We start from the raw sequence: 26,396 nt of genomic DNA, 5'->3' as shown, positions 1-26,396 counted from the left end.
AGACGCCAGGTAGGCTAAGTTACTTAGCTAGTTAGCCAACTTAGTTAACTAACACTGTTATGAAATTGTTCAAACATGTTAACTAGTTAGCTTATTAGGCTATTTAATATATCTTATTAAACATTAACTGCGATTACCCATATACTCTAAATAAAATAGGTATTAACTTGTCTTTTAAAAAAATGAAAAGGCGAAGAGTACAGCTGCATTACTAGGTTACATATTAGTAGTACTACTAATAATAGCCACCATTATTATCATATTCTTAGTCTGAATTAACTAGCTAATATTATTTGAACTTTATATTCACATATAAGATCAGTTATGCTCAAGTCATGGCAGGTAATCTTAGTATTTGGAGCATTACAGTAGCTAATCTTTGTAAATGATTAATCATTTAGTTAATCTTTACAGATCCCCTAAGGTGACCTCACATAAAAACAAAAATTGGGTGGCCACAAGTTATTAAGGTATGTAAACAAGATAATTAAGTCCTACACCTTAATAAGTTCCCACAACTTAATTATTTACCTCCCGGACCTTAATAAGTTGTGGCCGCACATTTTTTTTTTCATGATGTCACCTTAGGGGCTCCGTAAATCTTTGTTACACAACTATATGTAATGTTATGAAACCCATTCCCACCACTTTAAAAAAAGCAAATACATTTTTCAGGTCATTATTTAAAGATACTGTCTTATCTTGTATTGAGATACTAGTTTACTCAAATGTACTACTGTACTTAATGACATAGTATCTTAAGTGATGACTTCTAAAAAACATTGCCAAGAATCTCTAAAAATCTCAAAAGAATTACTTAATACCTCAAAATAATGACCAAGTATCTCAAAAGAATTACTTAGTACCTCAAAATAATGACCTAGTATCTCAAAATAATGGGATTTAAAATAATGAGCAACTTATTAATTTTTTTATCCTCAGGTAGAGAATGAATTTGTCCTTCTGGACCTTCTCTCGCTAGCTAGATACATGTCTGCTGCAAATATAGCTAGTTGTAGATGCCATCAGGATCCAAAGGAGTCCAAAGAGAGCCATCCAGTCTGTTGATAGTTTGATAGCTAGTTAATTACATCTTTAAGCCACACAGTAAATCTGCCAGTGTTAGCACTGAGAGTATTGACAGTTACAGTGTTAGTTTAACACTAGCTAATTAATTCAGGCTTTTATCTTTGTTTTTTGTTTATCTTATTTGTTGTGCATCCCCCCACACAACCGCATATTTGAGCACATTTGTGAGAAATTCTCAATGCCACTCAAAGGCAAGTAGTGCAGAGTTGTTTTCCCCTACGGTGTGGGCGTGGCCTAAAGGCGCTCCGTCTCTTCTATTGGCATGGCGAAGGGCACTCCGTCACGTTTTTCTGCCCCCCTCCACTGGAAGTGAGCACGAGAAGTGGGAGCTAGAAATGACCGCGGCGGGCAGCTAGCCTTCTATAGGTAGCCTCTTCGCGTTTGGGTCCACGGTGAGGTGAGCTCTGATCGATGGGCCTTGTGGAGGTTATCCCGGGGATACAGCTCATCAGGCAAGGAGGAGAGGAGCCAGCGGGCACGCGTAACCGAGCTTGACGTAGTGAAAGGCGCCGAGGGGGGCTTGACTCGACGACGCTGGCGCATGCGAGGACGGTGGACGGCGCGTGTGCCGTGAGCAGGGGGAGTCAGTCCAGCGCTGGGCGGATGGACGCGTGGTGATTTCAGCACCTGGACAGCTCCTTGACCTGGCGCTGCATGGAGTCCCTGCATGGCGTGACGGGAGCGGTATAGGGGAAGCCCCCCTCAGTGAGTGAGAGAGCGAGCGAGCCGTGTGCACAGTGCCAGTGCCCTCCTCCTCCTCCACCTCCTCCAGCCTCAGCCATGCTCGACCCCTCGCGGCTCCTGCACGAACGATGAGCGCCTCACAGCTGGAGCTTCTTCTCCATCCTTTAAATCAGACTAAGAAGAAGGAGCAGCAGAGGAGGAACGGATGCTCTGCACGAGTGAAGCAGCCCAGGCTAGCAGCCCTGAGCTCATCGGCTAGGGAGACATTATCATTATCATCTCCACCACCATCAACATCATCCTCATTAACATCACTATCACCACTGTTATCATCATCACTGTTATTACCATCATTACTATCATCACTATCTTCATCATCATCACGAGGAGAGCGAAAGAGACACGATTGATTAAACTTCCAACAATGTAAATAACCCCCCACCCACCAAAACAAGAAGAGGTACGTGCACGTTTTTCATTTTTTTCTATACCCCATAACATATAAGCATGCTGCCCCCCCTCTTTTCAGGTGCCCCCAGCTTCTGCTCGTGCCATAATTACTCCTCCTCCTCCCCCCTCCCTCATTTCACCAATTATTGCTTTAATCAGTGCACGTTTGTCATCTTGTTATATGAATGATCTTATATCATCGTCGTCGATGCCTTCCTTTCCCTCCTACACTCAGATGAAACCTAGCTTGGCCTTTCCTAGCAACGTGTCCTATTTTGTGTTATAATGGCTGTAATGCTTTTAATAAGAATAGGGACTCCAGCCATCATCAGATCCTCTGTAGGCCTGTGTAAAGTAAAAAGGAATTCAGGACATGCCTTCCATTATCGAGGACTTGCATCCTAATTAGCCCACGTTTAAGAGGCTCCTTGTCACCTCGGAGATGCTGGTCAAGGGGAAGATAAAGCCTGGCTGGTAGGAAGCAAGGCTGTCTTTAAGGAAGGCAAAACAGTCCAAACAGCAGCCTATTGCATCGCCATATTTTTCAAAGAGTCACATTTCTCACTCAGGCATGTGTCTTTTTTTGGTAGCATGTGATTTAGTCATCAGCTGCTGAAGTTTCAGTGTAGTTGTGGGACCATGCGGGACCACCAGTGCCCAACAGCACAGATTAAAAAGCTCTGTGTTCTTATTCTTCTTACAGGTATGGCAGTGTTGTTCTAATGTTTGGGATCTTCATGAGCAGTCAGCGTCACTTGTCGAAATGGACTTTGATGTAAGTTGGATGATTTTTTTCTTTATGTGTACAGACAATAGATGTATTTTATATTACATATTTTATGATGCACCCTTTGCTGTAACAGATGTGCAAAAAACAATACTGAGTTGTGGAGCAGTGGAACTGTGAATGGTGGCTCTCTGGCATGATGGTGCTCCATCCAATACATTTGGGATTATTTGGAAATAGGATGGGTTAGAGTTGTGATCATCCAGCATCCTGAACTGACTAAAGTGTGCTCCAAAATCTAGTACATTTTTGATTTGACAGTGGCAGTGTGTTGTGCTGGAATCAAATTAAATAGTTATTTGTTATATATTTATGTTATATATTTTAATGCAGATTTATTGTCTGTTCTTTTGAATAATTTATTTATTGTTCCTATTTTAGCATCCCCAGCTTAATAGCAGTATTTGCACAGCAGGTGGTGTGTAACTAGTTTATAGAGTAGTTGTTATTTCATTTCAAAGATCTCATTACTGTCATATTACAAAGATATGTTCAATTAGGGGTGGCCAGTAATTTAATATCAGCATACAGTATGTTGCAATAGGAAATATTTTAATAACAGCAATATAAATTATAAACAGATTTCTGATATTTGAATATACATTATTTAAAGCATCTGTTACTGACTGACATTCATTATAGGTCACAATACATTACATTCTTTTTTAGTTTACATTTTTTAAGGAGACACTCATTGTGGCCATTCTTGGCATTATGTCTGTGGCTTTAATATTGTTGATATAAATACCTAAATTAAATTGGTTTGGTCCAAAAATAATGTGATATAATGTGACATACATTTCAGCCATATTGTCCAGCCCTGTGTTCAATCTGTCAATATAACCAAGCTGACACTATTTTTACAAAGCTATAGACCAGAGACACTGCCTCGGTCCCCCTATTCATTGTCCTTAATTTTTTGCAACAAATTTTCTTCTCACAACTAAACCACTCTCGACTTATGCCATTACTTGATTACTTAATTATACTGATGTGAGGTCATTTGAATAGTTTTTTGCTCTAGTTCGACTTTAGCTTCAGCCTGTTGTGGTATCACTTGAATCTAGTCTCTTTTTTGGACATTTGCTAAACAAACCTTTCATCCCAGCATGATTGAAATGGGTGGTAAGCAAGCTTTAGTGCCCATCCCACTTATTGATGCCAATCCAGATTGAGGTTGACAACTTCATCGCACCTTGAGTAAAAAGTGATGCACCAGCGGCTCAAGCTTTGGATAATGCTTTGGTGTGCTGAAAATGTGCTGTTTGTACAGTAATGTGCACCCTGTTTCCTCAGGGCAGGTCTGTGATCAAATGTGAATGGAACCCTATGAACTCGGCAGGTCCTCACACATGCATATTATATTCAGCCCTAAAAGGTTGGCCTCAGCACTAAGGACATAACAAGGCCTGGTTTAAATATATATATTAAAAAAGCAATGGCTTTTGTTTGAACTTTTCTTTCATTAATTACAATGAACTAATAAAAAATCTACAAATTATATATTTTGAACACCAACTAATAGCCCCAGGTTCATAAAAGGACTTTTCACATTTTATGTGTTGAGATAAATACAACAAGCAAATACAACTGCCACTACTACTGGGCATTGGTGACTCAACAGTTAGAATACTGGTCCATCGATGACAAGGTTGTGGGTGCGAAACCCTTACCAATGTACCCAGGGCCAATGTTCTAATAAAAATCACTGTTTGTGTCTTCTGAATGTAATCACTACAGTGAATGTGTGTGTTTGCTGCAAGGACGGGTTAAAGCTGGAGGCTAAAATCCATCTGTCCTGAGCACAAATATGATTGTTTGTCTGTGCAAAATATGACTGTCAACATCTAATCTAATTTATCTGAAACAGTAAATTTGTTGGGGAAATTAAAATGATTTGAAAGCTTATATCACTGCCCAAAAACGTCTATACATCCTATATGTTGGCATAGATGTTAAGCAATACAAATTGTAGCGGGCAGTTCAGAGCCAAAAGATTCTGACAACAACAAACATGGTGACAGTGGATGAGTTCTTAATAAAGTATATACTACGAAACAAGCAGCTTTGTGATATGTAAACTCTTTAAAACATTCCACCAGAAGTTTCTTTTCAAACAAAGTTTCTTATTAAAACTGACCCCATTATTACCAGTGTTAATGCTTTGTTTTGTCCATGTGTGCTATATATTGCCCAGCCTTAGTGCCACTCGCCTGCTACATACATATAAATACAGTACAAAAATTTATTTAATATGCATGTATACAGTGGGAACACTAAGGATTTGTCTACATAATATATTTTCTAGATTTCTAGTGGTACAAGCAGAGGTCTCTATCTATATCCATATTATTGTTGAGCATAAAGAGTATTTAAGTTCAGTTCAGTGGCAATGAAAAGACCAAGGGCTCACAATGTCTACAACCCAAATACAGTAATGTTGTTTACTTTATTTTGATTATTTTCAAACTCAATAGGTTTAAAAAGCACTGAATACTTGAGACACCCATAACTCCTCTACTGTGAACAGTTCTGGGGTGGGTTTCCCGAAAGCTTCGTAACGCTAAGAACTTCGTTAACTCGTACTTAAGATTGATCGTTAATTAAAGAGTGTTTCCCAAACCAGTGCGTAACTAAAGTACTACGTAAACTCGCTCGCAGATTAACGAGTGCTCTCACCCAATCGTTATTCTTAAAGAGCTTCTTTAGGGGATCTCGACTTGCAGTTCAGCACCTTAAACACCAGGGACCGCCAATTTTGAGGGAGAAAAATGATCATTTCCGCGGTTGAAGCAATTATATTATGTTACTATTAATTATAATAAATGATATTATTATATAATTATTATTATATTATATTATATTATATTATAATGCCAACTTTGTCTGTGGCTTGTTGTCTAACTGGGCATATTGGAAATGAACAATCAAACCCACGAATACATAATTAAAATCCAGATTCCTGCAGATGATGCTCACAGTCTAAGCAAAGCTGCAAAGTCTCCAAGTCCGTGGATTCTGTAATCAGGCTGTTACTGTGCCATACACACACTTATATACAATTCCCACCAGCCCGGGAATTACAGCACAACACTATATATTTCCATGCTATTGGGAAAATCCCTGGTACTGTAGGTCCGGTGCAGGGGACGCCTGCGGTGTCTTTAATCACACCTACACATATTGTAAAGGGTATCGGTGAATGTGCAGGTAATTTAATATTATTCCTTAATCAGGTGCTTCTAACCAACATTGTGGCCGTTCATCTGGGCAAACTCTGGGGTGTGTCAGCTCGCAAATATATAAATACCAGTCAAAAGTTGGACACGTCTCATTCAATGTTTTTATTTATTTTTTTTTTACATTGTCGGTTAATATTAAAACCATGAAAACTATTAATTGAAGCATATGGAATTATCTAGTAAACAAAAAGGTGCATGGCCTTCACAATCCCCTGACATAAACCCAACTGAGATGGTGAATTAGGATGAGCTGAAGCTTTACAGAGTGTCTAAAGTATAAAACATACTCCTGTTGGTTTAATATATATATATGTATTAACATACATATATGTATTATTATATTATTTTTATATTATTAATAATTATAATAATAATAAAATAATATTACTATTAATAATATTAGTATAATATCTATTAATATAATATATATTAACAATAATATTTTTAAAGAAGTAATAAAAAATTAATGTTTTAAAATAGATTAGATTTTCGAGTATTTATTTAGTCATATGTATCTTTAGGAGTATTTTATTAATGCCAAAGTACATCCTTTTGTAATTTAAATATTAGAATATGTTTAATGTTGTTGATTACAACACATTTCTACGTTTTTAGGGTGTAATAGTGAATAAATACTGCATATTGGCAGTGTTGAATCGATATTTGTGGATCGATTGAGTGCGCTGTTTTGGGGGAGGAGTCAACAAAGACGTTCTTTAACCTCCTTCGTTAATTTTCGCTTTGCGAAGCTCTTTGGGAAACACTCGTAGAACTGGCTCGTTCTTTACTCACGTAATTCGTTAGTTCGTCCGTTATTCGCTAAGGTTGATCGTTTTCGGGAAACCCACCCCTGATCTCTTAGCAATTGTATGGGAAAGCCAATTTAATATGATAGCAACAACATATATTATTAAATGGTGCATTGGTTTTGTGATTATATGCAGAATTGTAGAATATTATGCATCCAAAATGCATAAAATGTTTAAAAATGAAGGCAGTTAAATGGGTCCCAGAAAGAAGCATTTATATCTTACTGGGTAGTAATCTCAGTTGTAAAGGAAATACCTTGTTCATTACACTGATGGTTCGGTTTCAGCAGCCCATATTGCATTTCCTCTCACTGATGTAATAATCAAAACCACAAATTCATTTTAAAGTCTGACTTTATCTGGATCTATAGGTCCTTTACTTGCTATTCCAAATTAACCAACTGTATTTTGTGTTCTCTTCAAAGGTTTGGTGTGAGTAAGATCTCCATTCACAACAACTAGAAGCTTGAATTTTGGAGATTTTACAGTGGAAGTCTACTGTCTACTGCAGCTTTCACCATGAGCCACCCACAGTAAGTAGGCTACAGTACGCACCATCTACCTGATAAAGAAAAATGTTGAGTAAGCAACCAAGAGCAACTTACTATGAAAAAGGCTATTGTCTGCATTGCGCACTTTAGGACAGCAGTGTATGTGCGCATGTGTATACGTGTTGAGGGGGTGGTGTGTCTTGAGCCTACTGCATCACTTACTGGGCTTTCATTATTCTAGTGCCACTGGCTAAAGGTTGTTTGACCTTTGCTTGTGAATGGCTGTGTTGATTTGATTGAACCAAGGTGTGCAGTTTTAAAATAGTGTAAAAGAATTTTGCATGTGCCTGCCACTTAGGGGTTCAAATACTAAAATCTAACTGTCCATCTTAGTAATACTTCTCAATAATAAACATTAGAAAATGACATTTATCATTCAGCAAACTGCACTGGATTGTGTTGTATGAGATGGTGGAATAAAGCTCTTGTGCATCTAATGTTAATTTTAGTAGTTTTTAATGCCATAATTTGCACTTGAGACTGTTGAGACACTGGCCCATGCACATTTACATTTTTTAACGCTACACATCTAATAAATACAGTTCAAAAATATCTTCTGTAGGAATTTCTATGTTGATAATTAATATTGGTTGATGGACTATTAATTTTAACTTAAGTTGAAATGGAGGTTCTTTTCCATAGTAAGGATGATCAACAATATATATATATATATATATATATATATATATATATATATATATATATATATATATATATATATTGTTATTATACCTATTTACTGTTTTAAATATACAACACATAATGTATAGTTAACAACAAGGTCAAGGCAGCACTAGAACTTGCTAAAATGACACCTCATACTGAAGCACAGCTGTTGTATCCGATCCCCTGCTCTCCAGCATCGTTTATTTAGTCTGCTGCATGAGGACTCAATATCAGAATTTGTGGCTACACACTGATATATCTGTCAGTTTCTCAGTGTGCTGAGACTCTCGTGAAGTGCCCGACTGTTCTGTGTCGACTGTTCTCTGCCTTCTTCCACCCTCTGAGCCAGGGTCATCAAGAACATATGAGCTGAGTTAGCTGTCTTGGCTGGGAACTCCAAGATACTGTGTTCATTCGGCTGCCACACATACAATTAGCTCAGCACCAGGTAGAATCTGTCCTTCTCAGAGGTCTGAAGCAGCAGACTTTTGTACCCAAACAAATTCTAATCGATGAGTCAGAAAAGCTGATCTGATCAGCACTAAATAAGAACGTCTGTCTGCACCTTTATGGAAAGTGCAGGGATATACAGCTGTCATATTTTCTTGATTTTGATGACAAATGACAAAAAAATTAGGTGGCGTTTTAAACCATTGGTACTGTTTGTAATGACTGAGTTGGAGTTTTTTTAAGCATTTACACAGAGCTGCAGAAAACAGTGGAATCTATGATTAGAAACTGGATGGTTTGAAAATTTACAGCGATAGCATATTAGTGCCCAGAATTGTTGTAGCTTTTCATTTCACAGTATTGTTAACTTATATTTAACTACATTATTATAACTACTATCAATTTTTGGTTTATCTAAAATATAAACTGTATACAAATTATGTTGCTGTTATGCCAATATTTAAACATTTTTTTACAATTTGATATCCAAATGCAAACTGTACAGGAGAAAGAAAAAAAAAGTTTTTAATTTTCGATAGGAGAAGCAAATATTGTGACAAGATGTAACAGACCAGATTTACAGTATGGCAAAAAGTAAAAAATAAAATAAAATAAAATAAAATATGGTATGGGATAGCAGCAGGGTTGTACTATATATGTGGCAACCAAAACTATTTTTTTTTTCAGTGTTCGGTCTATTCCTATACGCCTTTGGCCAATTTTTGTTTATTTAGAGTGCATTCATACGTGGCAGTATGTAAATGGATCATGTACAGTTACCTTAGGGGTCAGCTTAGAAATGCCCACACCTTTATACGTTAAAAGGTATTATCTTATGAGTGAGGTTAAACACTTGAGAGCATGATTATGGCAAGGTGATGTCTGACTAGAGTTGTCTGTGTGAACAATCAAGCGACATTCAATGCAGGAGGGCCCACACACATATCCCACAAGTGCAGTGTTTTATAGATTCCATGACCCAAGGCAAAAATGATGGGACAAGATAAGTAGTTTCTGTCCCATGACTTTCTGTAGTTATCTACAATTATTACATGATCACCAGCACATACTAGAATAATACTACTAGTACTACATACATTTGCATTACTTTGTCTCATTATATTTCAGGGAGTGTACAGGCTGTTAATTTGCACCAGAAATAACTTTAATCAAACGTGCTAATCAAACATTTTATATTTTGATATGTATTATGAGCAGATATTATATTCCATTGTGATATGCCATTAAAAACAGTACCTATTCTTTCCCTGAGACATAACCTAGAGAGTAATGTTTGATGAGGAAAAGGTATATAAGAAACAGTGTAGTGAGTGGGGAAAGCCCATTATAATGTTTGACAGCAGAGTATTGATGCCGTTTATATGCTGTTGAACCTTGTTTCCTCAGCGGAGCTGTTGTATAAAAACAGATGAGAAATCCTCATGCAGTATTATCACAGTCCAGCTATTTTTGTGCTGCTGAAGTGCCTCTTGGGCTAGAAGAGGACAGTATTCTTTCTCTCTCTCTCTCTCTCCCCTCTCCTTCTCCTTTCTTGTGTGCTCTATCTCTCTTTTTCTCCTTCTTTCTCTGATGGATGAAGCTCGCCTCGTGTTCACTGCCAATAGGAGACAGACCGAGTCACAGTTGAGAAATAACATTACATTACATTACATTTGGCAGACGCTTTTGTCCAAAGCGACTTACAATAGTCAAGTACAATGTAAAATAAGTTTAAAGGTAAAAACAACTTTGGATAGGGATAAAAGGAGGTCAAAGGGGAATAATAGGATAGAGGAGTGAAGGAGGGGAAGAAGGAAATGAGGTTAGAAGTAGTTAGTGTGTTAGAGGTGTTAAGAGAGTAAGTGCTCTTTGAAGAGCTCTGTCTTCAGGAGTTTCTTAAAGATAGCGAGAGATTCTCCTGATCTGGTAGTGGAAGGTAGTTTGTTCCACCATTGGGGAACTCTGTATGAGAACAGTCTGGATTGCTTTGTGTGAACGTTTGGCAAAGCGAGGCGACGTTCATTGGAGGAGCGCAGCAGCCGGGAGGTAGCGTAAGCCTTCAGGAGCGAGTGCAGGTAGGAAGGAGCCTGTTCTGTCATCACCTTGTAGGCGATTGTAAGAGCTTTGAATTTGAGGTACTTAAAAAGTTAGCTACCCTTGTGAAGGTAGTTTTATTGGATTGTGCTTCGTGCTTGGATTTAAAGCAGCACTGTCTGTGAGGATTTGTTATGGATGACTGTTACAGGCTCTTTTTGTGTGAATACATGGAAATTGTATATTTGTCATTTTTAAACAACAGTTATTTATCCATGAATTAAATGAAAATTATTTTGACATTGAATTCGTTGTTACAGTGCAGTATGTCTGCTTAAATGTGAATGTATATATATTTTAAAGCCATCTTGTAGTTAGATCCTCTTTTACATATTAATAAATAGCTCTTCATATTGAAGCTGGAATAGTTTGATAGTATTGATCTTTTGTCCGTCTACATTGGCTTTGAATGGGATGCTAATAAGATGTTTTAAAGCAGCCTTGTCCTTAATGTAAACCTAACATAACCTACATTTAAACATTATGCTTGACTTTACCTAACCCCTAACCCTAAAACATTACAGAGAAAAGCAGGATAAATTTAGTTGGAGCAGCACTGTTTACTCAGTTCTTCTTTAAGTGCATGGCAGTGTATTTGGCTATGCAGCACCACCCGTGGATGGAAGCTGTAGTGTAAATCATAAATAAATGTACTAAATATATGTGTGCAAAGGTTAACGTTTTTTAGGGTACACTTTTAGTCATATTTGTATTTTTAGTGAGATCTTAACCATTTTAACCATAATTAGCTTTATTATTTTTTTTTTGTTTTCAGGCCAAATGTCTTGACTGTTTAAGTTTTATTTCCAAAAGGTAAACTGCAATCCTATCTGAGGCTAACTTGAAAACCCAGTGTCGGGGTTAACACACTCATATTAAATCTTTACTTTTGCTTCTTAACAATGTGTGTGTGTATGTGCATGTGGCAATATATTTGGCTCATACTTATTAAAACAAATTTAGTTATTCTGAATTTTCAAATAAAATCTTTTTTAAATAACCTGTAATGCTGCAATTTCAAAGATAAAATAAAAAATGTTCCAGTAGTTTTTTAGCTTCTTCCAAAAAAATATTAAATATGGTAATAAGATTTTACACTCTCCTTGTTAGCAGAAAAATAAGATAAAGTATTATGATCTATCCAAAAACTAAAACTTAAAAAGTGTCAAATTAATGAGAATTGTGCATGACCTCAACACATTCCTGTATACTGCAAGGAAGCCTTTATGTTTAAGATGGTCCAGCCTAACATTTAGCCTGTACCTTTGCGAGAATAAGGTTTCTCCTTCTGTTGGGGCTGATGGTTGGCTTGTCGCAGTGTTAGCCATCCAGGCTGAGTTTCTCTGCCTGCTCAGCTGGGAAAGCCAAAGCTTTGCCCACCCACACAACAGCTATATTGCATTACATTATATAATTCATTTGCTGAACATACACATCTATCTAGGACAGTTCTCATACATAGATTCCACTTTTAGATCCCAGTTTAATACAAGTAGTGAACTGGTGGATATTTTCTTTACAGTCACTTTTAGCCCTATCTCAACCTTACATACAATAAAAGATGACTGAAGCTTGTTTTCTTGTTTAATTTTTGTTTTTATTTGGTTTTGTTACAACGGCATTGAAAAGTTATTCATGATTCATTGTGAAATATTGTGAAACAAGTATCAATACATTCTTCTCTTACATTTAGTGATAGTGAAGCATGTCCTTTTGTCCTGACTGATTCTTGCTAAATGCTTGTAGGAATTTGGATTGTCTTATTATTATTGGGCAAAATACTCAGATTTATCGTAATGTAATCTTAATATGTGGGATATAGTTTCTGTCTCAACTTTCTAATTTCTTATATGCTATTTTTCGGATTTGGAGATAATGTAGTTGCACCATGACTAACACTGTACCAACTGTGTTCTAACTGTGTTCTAGCTGTGCTCTAGCGTAATGTGCTTTAGTATATATTCAAAATAACTTAACAAACAGAAATGATTATACACGGCAAGGTTTCACTTTATCAGAGAGTAAATCAGAGATATGTGTGGAGAAAAAGTCTTTTCTCAAGGTGCATGACAGTCACCATTGGTGGTAAGATATGTTACGAGCTGACTCATCTTGACAGCTTGTTGCTTGAGTGCTCTTTGCAGCATCTGGCTGTAACAGATGTGTCTGGGACGTGTGTGAAGTCAAGCTGTCTTTTACAAAGAGCACTCTTTGTTTGCTTAGTGCAGGTACCTTTGTGGTTAGTTTGCCACTGTGGATTTCAAAATCCTTATGCATATGGCCTTCAGATGCACATTGTTTTGTGTTTTGTTTTGTATAGGTGATTAAAACTTGAATGAAGTGCTGCAATAATTAATCTACATTATCAATGTCAATAAAAAATAGTTGACAACATATCCTGTTGTTGATGAGTGACTTGATTGCATTTGCATTTCCCATTAAAGCACCTTTATGCTACAAATGGGATTTCTTGCTCCTGGGCTCCCCCTACAGTATTTCACCCTTTGAGACACCAACACTGTTCACAAATGTGCGCATGCATTTCTGAACAAGCTGAAAGATACAGAACCATCATCATCATCATCAACCAAGCATATGGACTGAGGCCCAAACAAGCATAAACTACTGCAACAATCTTCTACCACTACAGTCCCCACAATACCACACACCTTATTAATGTGTCTCAATGTGTTTCTTAAGATTAAATGTACTTTACTTTTTAGGAAGTCATCTGCATTAAAAATGCTGTGCAGCTGAGCTCAAGCTGAGAAAGTATCAATCCCCGTAGTTAAAAAAGTACACTATGGAAACACAACCGAAAAATGTAAACAAACTAAATCGCTAAAAATATATTTTATATGTGATTTCTTTTTATCTGACTGCTACTGCTGTATGTTTATGTGGTGGTTAAATGTGGTCTGCACCACTTTCTGTTTTATGTGGATAGTGGTGTTTTTGTATCTCTTGTGTGTTGCTGTGTGAATTGCTACTCTCTGTATGGGTTTGAAGATGCACTCTCAATGGGTATTCTATGGTTAGTGGGGTTAAAATTTTTTTTTTCCTTTCTCTGCCTCAGTCTTATGTGCTAATCTCAAAATTCTATAAATATGAATGGCAGACACATCGAAGAAACGCCAGACAGACAGAGCAAAGCCAATCCAAGCTTTACACCCTTTACAATACTGACTGCTAGTGAATGAGTGGCTGCAGCTTCGAAGTCCCATCTAAAGAACTGCTTTAACTCTCAAATATGGTCTGAACAGCAAAACAGCTGATTAATCTTTAGTTTTCTCAAGTTTCTGGATGGCATGCACATTTGTTAAATTACTATATTTACCATAATAGCATAATTACCTCTGTGTTCTCTGCGTGACTGCATGCACTGAAATATGACAACCATACTGTACAAATAATTTGGTATTTACAGTTCCCTGAAGGCATACATTTTTACTTGGACAAAATCTTACTGGTAATCAGGGCTGCTAATGCTGCGACTCTGGTGATTTTAAGCCTTATGTTTTTTTCTGATGTGGATGTAACTTTTTGGAGAAGGCTTTAGCCATTGTTTCGTGATGAACTGCTTTAGAATGTGCCTGATTGCCTGTTTCTGTTCAGATTTGGTTGACATAGCTTAACGGAGTACACAGACTATTTCATTTGTCTTTCTCTTATCATCAAATGTATATAAAATTGTTTGAGAAGTAAAATGAAGTTCTTGTAGATTCAGCTGACCTCTGTAAGTGCAGTTGCTGTGTCATTAAAGATTTGCTTTTTTTAATTCTGCACCTAGGAAGGAATAAAAGCACCCCTTTTTGGAGCCAGTCAGCTCTGATTTAGCAGAGATTATTTAAAAACAAAACACATCTGAGTACACTGATATATATCATTGAATGAAATCATAATATAATATAATAAAGTTATCCTGTGACTTATCCTGTGACAAATGTTGTACCGATAGCTGACACAAATCCACACATACACACACAGTACTCAATAGTCCCTATAGACAAGTATTACCAGCAGAATAGGACTCTCAGAACTCTGTCCACCATCATTTTAGAGAATGTTGGGGATGAGGTGGGATGGTGATCATCCAACTTTTTGACCTCCATAAAGCTCTTGTTGCTAAATGTAATTAAATGCTCACACCAATGTTTTTTTTAACGTCGCTCATTTTGGAAAACATAATGAATGAGCAGGTGTCCCAATACTTTTGTCAATAGTGTATTTCTTTCTTTCATTACATACAGGCATATTTGTCCTCCGTTTGCAGATGGCTTCTCCCAGATTTCTAAAGTGCTCGGGTTTAAGAAGTCGGCCTCTTCCTCCAGGTGTTTGATTGTTGAGTAAGATATTCAGATGAAACAGTGGGCAGCTGGCTGGGAGAGTGAGGCAGTAAGCCATCAGAATGCCAATGACTCTTATGCCCTCTCTGTCTCACACGCTATGCTGAAACAGCATTTCACTCTCTTATGAGGTGACAGATGCTCATAACTCATTTTTACACTTGAATCTCATTCAGTTATTTAAATGTAAGTCTTTGTATTTAGAATTTTTGAATGGAAAAGTGTTAATTACAAATAAAACATTTTGTTGATTTACTATTGTCATTTTGACCAGATTGGTCTATATAAGAGCATTTGAATGTTATTAACTAATTTATTAGATGCTTTTTATGGTCACATTTTGCTCTAAATTTCTTTCATGGGCCAGCTGAAGCGCTTTGAGTAGGGCATCAGTTCAGTTTCTCACCGTTGCACAACAGGAGATTCTCTGTATGTCAGTGAGATTCAATACTCCTGCTAGCAGTTTCAGCTGAGCTTCAGATTCACTCCAGCCCTGCACTTTTGTGCAGATGGCAGTTTCACTTTGCTCTTTAGGCATTTCTGTGGTAGTGCGCACTGCAAGGGGAATTTTCACTTTCTTTGGAATCAAAGTTGCTCACTTCACAGTAAACAGCTACAGTTTGCATCTTGGGAAGATACATTATTTGGTTTTGCAGTGTCCCTGAAATGACAAGCATGCACTTACTGATCCATTTGTGTATGTTGCTTCTGCAGCCGTAATTAAGATGTATTTACAAATTAAGTCCAACCCTGCAAGAAAAACTTGAAAAACCTGCTTGCTGGTTATGCTATAATTAAAGGAAGATCAACCAAATTTAAACTATATTTTTGAAATGGCAATTTGACTCCCAGTTGTCAGTACATTACAGTGTTTGGTATGGTTGGTCATGTGTAAATGCTGTTTTTGAGTCCAAGACTCGAAGGGCCTCCTGAAATCATCGGTCTGGGGTTCACTTCAAGTGTAATCTAGTGTGGTCTGCTGCAGGTTTTATCTTTTACTAGTGCTATCTGCTCCTAGTGCTGTGTGGATTTTGTGTGATTTGTTCATTTTGAAGTGACTGCTTTAACCCAATCACGTTTCTTCTTTTCCCCATTCATAAAGATTAAAGCTTGTTCTTGTGCGCCTGCGATTAAATTTGAGTCACTTCAGCCAATGTGAATGCCGCCATAGAGAAACTACTTTCATAAAAAATCATGTTTGGAAAAAAGATGTGTCAGTGTAAATAACCTTTTAATGATTTTAAGAACCTTTTTTAGGTGTAAACCAATTTTAGGTGCCTTCACACTCACACGTCTTTATGACAGACAATGGTTTGTAAAAGACTCTAGCATGATTCTTCTTTAACATCACACAAAGAACCTAGTGTAGCACATTTAGTTTAAAAAATGTAAAAACTTTTGAAAGATTTTCTTTCTTTCTAACCAAATTACTATGCAGTTGTTTGTACAGATTCTCTTTCACCTATCTAAATTAGTAAAGCCTTCTTATTTAATTAACCAAGCAAAAAAGCATTACTCTGCTTGTTGCGCTTTAAGTTGTTGAAACTGGTAAAATTCTGTGTACGTGGATTGGGTTTAGAGGGTGGTCCCTGTGTAGTTCTTTATTTTTCTATTCTATTGATTTTCTTCGCTGATTAATGACTGTGGGGTGTAAACTCGCTGGGGGCCAGCCGCTGCTCATTTTGGGTTGGTCAGTCTGTGAGAGTCAGCAGTATTAAGGAGTGTGTAGTTTCTGTCAATTTACCATTCCTGAAATAGGTTTTGTTTGAAAGAAACAATTTATGTATGTTATGAAATCTGTTCTTATTTATAATATTCTTCAGGCTAATTTCTGCCTTGTGCTTCTATACTTAATGCACCCTGCTGTTCTTTAAAAAGACATTTAATTAGGTGGAATAATTCCTAAAAAAGGAAATATTATCTTTGGGCAATTACCTTATTACTATATTATACCCTTTAACAGGCAGAGTAACCACATAGTAGATCTTATTGGTTCTCATTTTTTCTGCCGTAGTCAAAATAATGAAAAATGCTTAGCTTTTCCACAGTCTATATTTAAAATATGCGTTTGACTTTTTTCACTCCAGCTGCTCCATAAGAACTTTGTCATTTTGCCTCTGTACAACTCCTTCCTTTCTTTCTTCATACTCAATTTAAACTTTCCAAATAATTTGTTTTCTTGGCTAGATGTTGTAAAGTGCTTTTCCAGGCCTTTTGGTTTTCTGTCCTTACCAGTAAATTAAAGTTAGGCAGGCCTAAAGATTGGATATTAAAACTACATGTGTAGAGTTCCCTTGAACAGCTACTAAATACAAATTCGACTTTCAGAATCAACTTCAGACTGTTTTTATCTCCATATTTTGTGACGCTCTAATGTGAAAACAGGCCACACCATTCCATGACACTACTTAACAGTCATTTGTCAAGTTAAATTTGAGTCTGTGAAAATGAAGAAAATGAGACTGTCAAAATAATCTAAATTTTATTTCAGGAAGGAATTCTTGAATGGTCAATAAATTAAAGCAAAGTCATTGAAGTCTTTCTTCTCAGCAAGTGAAATATGGCACTAACTCTACTCACCAGTGTCTTTAGGATGGCATTGAGCCAGGAGCTAGAGCTCATGAGCACCTGACAGCTCTGAGCCTTTGCATATGATTATTTGGAAATGTGATTTTGATACTGGGAGCAGTCTGTGCATGTCAGGCCCGATTAGAGCTGTGCTAGCGATCAGTGGTGAAGGATGCCAAGTGTGCAGAAAACATCAGGGAGGACAGTGGAGAGCATGCTGAGGCGGCGGTTTCACAACCAGCCTTGGTGGAAGTGGGGAGAGCAGAGGTACAGAGAGGTACAGCCAGAGCACTGCTCTGGGGAGAGAACCATTCTGCTGTCAGCAACACTGGCTGCGCTACTAGCTACTGTGGTATATCGATGTACTGCTTTTATTCCTGTCTTTTGGCAGAATAATAGATGTTTATGGTGCTGTGCCAAGGAGGAGTAGCTTTATCTTTACCTGTGATTAGAAACACAAAGTGCTGCATTGTGTTCAAATGAAGGTTTAGCTTTTCTTTGATCAGAAGACAAAGAACTGTGTGCCATTTTTTTTTTTACCTTTTTAGAGCACTTAAACGATAACTGACACAGCAATAGCACCTCACCTGAGGAAGGACACAAAGCTAAGAAAATGAGAGCACAACCTTTGAGAAGAGCATGTTAAGTAGGAATTAGTCACGAAGCATAAACAAACTCTGGGACGGTTGGCTCTCAAGCTCCGACTGCATTAACATTTCAGAGAGTGATTCAAGCCCCCAACACACAAATAGACATTCTGCTCAATGGTGTCTTTCTTCATTTACTCCACTACCATAAAGCCACTACGCGTTCTTTAACCTGCACTGGGTACTTACTACACTATTTCCTTTTGTTCCTTTTTTCGTTGAATCAATTCTCCACCCCTCCTTCTTTTTTACACAGTGGCATTATTGATGTCCTCACTTGGAGCAGGCTGGGACAAGTGCCAAGTAGCAGCTCCTGCTCGCCTCTATTCTGTCCTTTACTCTGTCCTTGATTGAGCCATTTTAGGAATTGCAAGTATCGATTTGGTTTATGGGTGCAGTGCCACCCATAATTATGCAGTGCCACTGTTATTATGACTGGTAAGACATTGTTGGTAGTACTGAAAGTAAAGCCAGTAATGGCAGGTGTTAGTGGATACTTCTGTTGGGATTTTGGTTAACCCTGGCATCTCACCTTTGAATTGCATAGCAAAAATAGTGCGTGAAACAGGGGTCTGTTTGTGGAGTTCACAGAGGTATTCGTTAATTGCATTGTTTGTGCTGAGATTGAAAAAGCAATTCCAGACTGCAAACGTGAGACGAATCCACACACTTCATCCAATCAATCAAGGGCAAACACACTCAGAACAGAGAGGAATGTCAAACTCCTCCACTGTATATATATATATATATATATATATATATATATATATATATACAGTTTGTGTGTGTGTGTGTATTTTTTTCGTGTGTTCTCAATCAGTACAAAGATTTTCTTTGCTTTTTTTTATGTTTTTAAAAGATTCAAAGACAGGCAATTTTGTTGTTACTACTAAGTTACTACTTACTATGTAAATGTGTTTAATAAAAGAAAGACATTTCAAAATAAATAAAATGCAGACTCCAATCTAGTCCAGACCCAGACTGTGGTTGCATCCCGATTGCATTCTACTCACTATTACTCTACAATAGATAAATTGTATTTTTGTCGTCATTGTGAAATGATTTTTCGCATCATGAAAAGCTCAAAATGCATTACCCGAGTTGCAGTGCAGACTTCACACTATACCTAGCAAATGTTCAAAAGATTCTTTTTATTATTATTATTGTTTTACTTAAAATAAGAATAGCAGTTATTTTGAGTGCTTGTTATTTTTAGTTCATACAGTTCGGTATGAAAACTGTCAATAAATATTGTAAAAAAAAATTACATTTTCAATCAATTAGTGACTATATAAAATCTTAATATCGCTATAGGTTAACCTCAATATAGAGGATATGGCACTGTACATTAGACATTATGATGTTCTGGACTTTTACTGAGCTTTTATTAAATGATCCTGCCATAAAATAACAATTTTTGATCATATAAAGAGCTTTTAAAAAAACTAATAAGTACTTTGCGTGTGAGGAACCTTCTATCCCAAAACAACATGAGATAATGAATCAGTTACTTATTGTACAGAAGAAAAAAAAGGAAAACACAATATATCTGTTTTGATTACCAATTATGAGGAATATCACAGGGTTCTATTTTAGAGTATGTGAAATTGATGTAAGCAATGATAGCAACATTTAAATGGTTTAAAGGGTTAAAGGATTAAAGAAAAATGGTTCTTCTATGGCATTTTAAAAATATACTTGATTGTTTTGTTTTTCTTTTTAAATGAAATGATTGTTTTATAGAATCCAATCAGAAACCAGTCAGTTCTCTAAACCAGTGTATAAGTGTTTGCTCAGATGTGTTTTGTCCATCGAAAATGTAGTTGGGTTGGTTTTCCCATATTTTCTGTATGTAGTGAGTCATCGTCCTATTTTTTTCCTATTTCTGTGGTGGCTCTAATTCTGCTCTGGGTCTGATCTGTGTCTTGCTTAGTGTCTCGTCAATGTGTAAAGCGTGTGAATGTGTTTCAGTAAATGGGATTGTACTCCTCTGCCTGTGTGATTCAGCTCCCTCTTATGTTGCTGCTCTTTCTCTGTTTGTTTCATGTTCTGATGAAATAAGGTGCACTCTTCATCCCTGACCCCTATGGAGTCTGTATCTACAATACGTGCTGTAATTTGTTATTCATGCTGTGTGTGTGTTCCTTTAATATTTCAGCTTCTTCACACTTTTGCAGGACTGTCATGGTGGGCTAAAGTTTTGTTTTTCCATTTACTGCTCCAAGCATTTCATTAAAATGTAGCCAATATATTACAATTCTTCTGGCTTTTGTCTATAAACTGTATATACATAGGTTTTGTATGTGTTTTACATAGTATATACATAGTATTTTTATATGTGTTCTTGTTATAAGACTAGCAGTACTAACTGGGTACACAAATGAGTTTGTACTCTATATGGACAAAAGTATTGGGACACCTATACATTACACCTTAAGTTGTTTTTTGACATCCCATTTTAAATCCATAGACATTATTGTGGAGTCAGTCCACCTTTGCCCCTCAAACAGCAGGTATGCAACTCCTGCAGTGGCAGGTTTATGAACTTTTATGGACTTTCCCATCCTGGTCTGTATGTTTACATTGTGTGTCATGTTGTGGCTTAGTTGCTGTGGTTCTTAAATGCTTCTTTTTAGTAATACTATTGTGTGTGTGCATCATGCATAACCAGGATGGTAGTTTTATCATTTGTGCCATTCAGGTACTATATGGGTAACACCACTTGACTTTACTATTTCCAGTTTAACAATGCTGAAAATCAAGAGAAGATGAGGCAAATGTGGCAAATTGATGGTACAATGTCAGTAAAATTCATGTTTTACTTTAAGGAAAACAGTAACATCAGGCCAAAATCTCAAGGTACTTGGAAATGAGGCAATGTAGCTAGCCAAGCGATGTCTGTTTACACAGGAGCCTGAATATATCACATAAGCAGTCAAGAATAAGTGCTATCATCTTTAGTAGCAACAACCAGTAAATCTGGACACTGTTAGAAGCCCAGCGGAGGTAATGTGGCAATAACGGTGTAGGTCACTACGTTTTCTGTGGTTGCATCTGTGTCGGGTGCAGTAGTGTGTGAGGGATCAGCAAGCTTTTCCAGCAGGCAGTTGTGTGACTCACCCCCTGTGTGTGCAGGCCCTCTCAGCCAGCCGCAGCGCCCGACCTGGAAGTGATCTCCCAGCAGGTGGAGGACGAGGGCCAGTGTATGGCTCCGGTGCAGCTGGTCAGCTTCGCTTACAGGGATCTGCCTCTAGCCGCTCTGGACATCTCACTGGCCGGTTCTCAGCTCATCTCCAACCTGGACGAGGAAGATAATAGAGAAGGGTAAGAGAAAACCATTCACACATCACAATAGGATTAACATTTTTACAGTAACACATTACTTACATCAGCCTCTGTAGACAAAATAACATACCCATTCACACCCTTATGTCAGAGGTTTGTAGACACACACATAACCTGTCCAGTTCCTGTAGAGAAGTAATGGCAAAAAATAGGAGTCCTATGAGCAGATTATTAACATGAACCTACTGGCACCATGCCTAATGCCAGGAGTGGGCTAAGGAGTATATAGTCAAACTGTATTGGGAAGATAGAAATGAGGTAGAATAGTTATCATTATATATACTGAACTCACTGTAGCCTTTCTTTGGTAAATGCAATCAAATCCTCACAAAAATGCTCCAACATAATACCATCGCTGAACAGTAGAGACAGCTACTCCAACCAATAATTTTGTCCATAATTTTTCCAAACACCCAATAATTTGTCTATATAATATATTTCTGTATTGGTGTATTTATAATAATATGTTTGTTTTAATCTCTGTGACAGTTCAATGTGAAATACCAGCAGTAAACATCATAGAATATTTTTTTTTCTGGCCTAGAAAATGTAATGCCAAAGTGACCTCATATGCTTACTATGTGTAAGCCTCTAGGGACATAGATGGGAAACTAGAGAGCTTGAGCATGCAGAGCTGTAGCTGTGGTTTTACTGACCAAATGAAACATTGAGTAAATTTAACACCTAGATCGTTAGAAGGTTAGGGTTCATTGTACGCCGATTCATTTGTTAGAGCCAGGCCACGTCCTTTCAGCCTCATAATCGTTTTTGCCCTGATGATCAGGTTGTGTGAGACTCAGCATTCAGAACAATGAGAACCAACTGAAGGACAAACAATTTAAAAAATCAGGAAGAACAGCATACTGTTGAACCCTTACGCTGATAAACGATACTGACTTTTACATGGTATTCCTGGAATTCATGGAATGTTTTGTGAAGAGGTGGACTAAAAAAAGACTGTTTTGTTTAAACTGTTCCTCTGTCTGTCTCTCTGTGTGTTAACCCGATCCTCATCTGAATTTTACTTGCACAAAAACAAAAGAAATCATAGCTGAAGTTTATATGTTTATGTACTCGCCACAACTTCCTCTGTCTGACAGTGGTAGTGCCTAAATCTGGACAATGAAAAGATAAAATCCACTTATATTATTAAGCTTTTCATCACGACTCTCACTATCCATGATAATTTATAGCTGAAACCCAACTCTTGACATCTTAGACATTTCCGTATGCGTGTTGGGCCATTATCATAATTGACTCAGAACAAGACACAATCCATATTCCGTGCTGACAGAGTCCATTTCTGTCTCCAGTCTACTTTAAAGCCAGTTACAGCTCGTAATTATACACAGCGTTCTGCGGAATTACACATATCCACCTCTAACGTCTTAACAGTGAAGTGACATTTTCACATGATAATGAGCTACAAGCATGAAGGTTGTGCCATTTTTAACATTAAGTTGTCAGCTGACATCCTCTACTGCCCATATTCTTCTCCTGTAGAATGAATATAGAGACTGTACTGTGGGACACTGAAGCAAAACAGCTCTCATGCATTCCTCTTCAGTTTCAACAGCAAACAATTTCTGATGAACATTTCCCAGAATTAAAAAAAGCAAAGTTAGTAAATCATTAAGAACATAGCTGCAATTAAATTCTGTCGATACTGTAAGGGGTATAATGTGATTAGGAGCAGGAAACAATAACAGCAGGCAATGATCAGGGTGCTTATTACATCCTACCTTAAAGTCCCTATGACAAGTGCGGGCATACAATATCATGGGCATATAATGAACAGTAATTACATATGCATTTTGTTGTAAACAATAATTATTTGTAGGAAAATATCTAACTGTATAGAGATCCTATAAAAGTACTGACCCACTTGGATGTTTGCCCTGAAAACTGAATTAGAAAGTTTGTTCAAGTTAGATCCATGATGACTTTTTCTGATGGTTAGAGTCTTCTTTATGCACATTTTTCATTCTGCTTTTGGACTGACTTGGCCATGCGGGAAGATGGTTCACTAGTAAATAGTTTTCTAGTCAGGAATGTCTGATTTCTAAGTGTTTTTAAGTGGAGTTATTTATAACTAAATTTTGGGAGATAATCCACGCCCATTACTCCACCCACTAGCCCTATTTAAACCCCCACTTCCTCTCCTCCTGCGTGTGGCACAACTTGGCATTTGCTTTGTATCGCACACCTCACCTGATTCGTCATGGATCTGCAGCTCGCTGCTTCCGACGACGAGCTCTTCTCAGCCTCCGGCTCTTCATCCGCCGGCGCTCCCGGCCGGCCTCCTCGACTGCGCTCTGTGGTGTCCGTTCCGGCTTCCTCAGCAGGTGTCGCTTCCTCCGGCTCCTCGACCCGGTCTGGCCGCTCCCGCGAAGCTGCTCCGTGCTCCGCGCGGTCCTCGCGCCGCCTCCGGGCTTCGCCGGCTTCTCCTTCCCCTCAACGGTGGCCTTCCACCCCCCAGGATTGGTTCCCGTCCTCCGGCTGCCTCTGCCGCTTCCTCGCGGCCTCCTCCTGCTTCTCCCGCCTCTCAGGCGGCTTCTTCAATTGGCGATTGGACTGTCTCTGGTTTGCAGAAAGCGCTCCGGTCCCGCGGCGTTCCCTTCGCCCGGTCGGCCAATAAGCGCTGCCTGTTTTCCTGCCTGCTGCAGCCCGCGGCGACTCCTCCCCGGCGTTGCTTCCTCCTCACAGCCGTTCCCGGCGCTCTGCCCCCGTTCCAGCGCCCCCTGCCAGCATGGCGGTCCCCGCACCTGGCCCGGCGCCGGCCTCCTTCCCCGCTGGGGTTCCCTCTTCCTCTCTTCTGGGTGATCCCCCTGTCCTCTCCTTTCCCTCCCTTCAGCTCCTGCCCACCTCCAGTCTTCGCTTCCTCTCCCCCCCTTCTCCTCTTCTCTGTTTCCTCCTCCCCACTCCGTCCCACCATCTTCCCACGCTGTTCCCCAGTCTTCCCTCGCCATGCCCCCGCCTTCTCTCACCTTGCCCCCGTCTTCCCTCGCCCTGCCCCCGCCTTCTCTCACCTTGCCCCTATCTTCCCTCGCCGCGCCCATATCTTCCCTCGCCGCGCCCTCATCTTCCCACGCCATCCCCCCATCTTCCCACGCCATCCCCTCGTCTTCCCACGCCATCCCCTCGTCTTCCCACGCCATCCCCTCATCTTCCCACGCCATCCCCTCCTTGATGGCCCGCCCACCAGCCTCTGAATTCATGCCTGCCGCTTCCCTGGTCGGTGCCTCCTCCCTCGCGCTGCCTGGGCCCCGCCTTCCGGCTCCTGACCCCTCCTACTCTCTCTACACCGCCACTCCAGCCCCGCCCCCTCCGGGCGCTCTGGTCTTCAACCCCCCCTTGGTCCAGCCTGCGCTTCGCCAGCGAATTCTGCAAGGTGCGGATGTGGATCTCTCGCTGTTGTTGCGTCCCTCCTCCCAGCTCGCTGCTCCACGCACCGTTGATGTGGGAGATCTTTCCCTCACACTCCGCGCAGCGGCGCCTCGCACCTCGTGGATTCTCACGGTCCCCGAGTTCGCCTTGGCTTTCGCCTTGTACAGAGACATCATCTGCTCATCCTTTCCAGCACGAAGACAGGAACTTGACGATTATCTTTCTGTTATAACGGACCTGGCCGTGCGCTTTGGTGGCTCGGGATTTATGGAATACCACCGCCTGTTTTCTGCTCGGGCTGCAGCCCACCTCTTGCAGCAGAATGTCTCCACGTACTGGGGCATTCTTGATATGGAATTGTACTGCAGGATCTTCGCGGGCCGTGCTTCCATTTCCTGTGGGCTGTGCGGGCATCCCTCTCACCCCGCCTCCGCCTATTCCCTCGTGGACCCCTCATGTGGCCCGCGCGCGGCCGCGAGATCTTCTGCACGCTTTGCGGATGCCCCGGCAGGCCGCGCTCCCTCCCCCCAGCGCGTTGTTTCCGTCGATGCCCGTGATGCCCGCGGCAGACGCCTGAGTTTCCTGGGCCATCGCATGCTGTGCAACAATTTCAACGGGGGCGGCTGCTTCGCCTCGTCTTGCAAGCTGCTGCACTTCTGCTCCTACTGCAGGCTGGCTCACTCCCGCTCCGGCTGTCCCCGGCGCCCACCCAAGCACGGCGGAAGCTGACTGCTCCGCTTTCTGTCCACACCTGTCAACATGCCTGAGCTGGCTTCGTGCCTCTCCGGCCATCCCGACCCCGTTTTCGTCTCTCATCTCCTGGATGGATTTCTCTTTGGGTTCTCGCCTGGTCTAGCTGTTCTGCCTTCCTCCTCCTGCTCCTGCGCTAACCTCCTTTCGGCTGAGGCCGAGCCGGAGGTCGTTTCCCGGCTTCTGCGCAAAGAAGTTGCAGAGGGTTTTATGATTGGCCCTTTCTCTTCTCTCCCGTTTTCCACCTATCGCATTAGCCCCATAGGCATTGCCACGCGCAAGTACTCGGGGAAGAAGCGCATCGTCATCAACCTCTCCGCACCTCACAGTTCTGTTATACCTTCCATCAACAGCCTGATTCCCAGCGCCGACTTTTCCATGTCGTATGCTTGCGTGGACAACGCGATCTCCCTCATCCGCCTCCTCGGGCGGGGTACCTGGCTGGCCAAGGCGGACATCGTATCTGCTTTTAAAATCGTCCCCTTGCATCCCGATTTCTGGCACCTTTTCGGAGTCCGTTGGCGCGGGCGA

General features: G+C 39.7%; 1 protein-coding gene across 1 annotated transcript in view; it reads left to right on the top strand.

Moving 5' to 3' along the window:
- The first annotated feature begins 946 nt into the window (after positions 1-946).
- tmem266 (transmembrane protein 266) overlaps positions 947-26,396 on the top strand; it is a 71,467-nt gene continuing 46,017 nt past the window's right edge. Inside the window, exons 1-4 of the mRNA XM_007246511.4 lie at positions 947-2,233; positions 2,927-2,998; positions 7,487-7,594; positions 21,519-21,707. Coding sequence (XP_007246573.3) covers positions 7,581-7,594; positions 21,519-21,707 — 203 coding nt within the window. The 5' untranslated portion in view covers positions 947-2,233; positions 2,927-2,998; positions 7,487-7,580. The remainder of the gene's footprint in view (positions 2,234-2,926; positions 2,999-7,486; positions 7,595-21,518; positions 21,708-26,396) is intronic.

This window comes from Astyanax mexicanus, chromosome 2 (genome assembly GCF_023375975.1).
Source record: "Astyanax mexicanus isolate ESR-SI-001 chromosome 2, AstMex3_surface, whole genome shotgun sequence".
Classification (NCBI taxonomy): domain Eukaryota; kingdom Metazoa; phylum Chordata; class Actinopteri; order Characiformes; family Acestrorhamphidae; genus Astyanax; species Astyanax mexicanus.
Note: the sequence above shows the minus strand (reverse complement) of the source record. Positions and strands in the feature narration are given on the sequence as shown.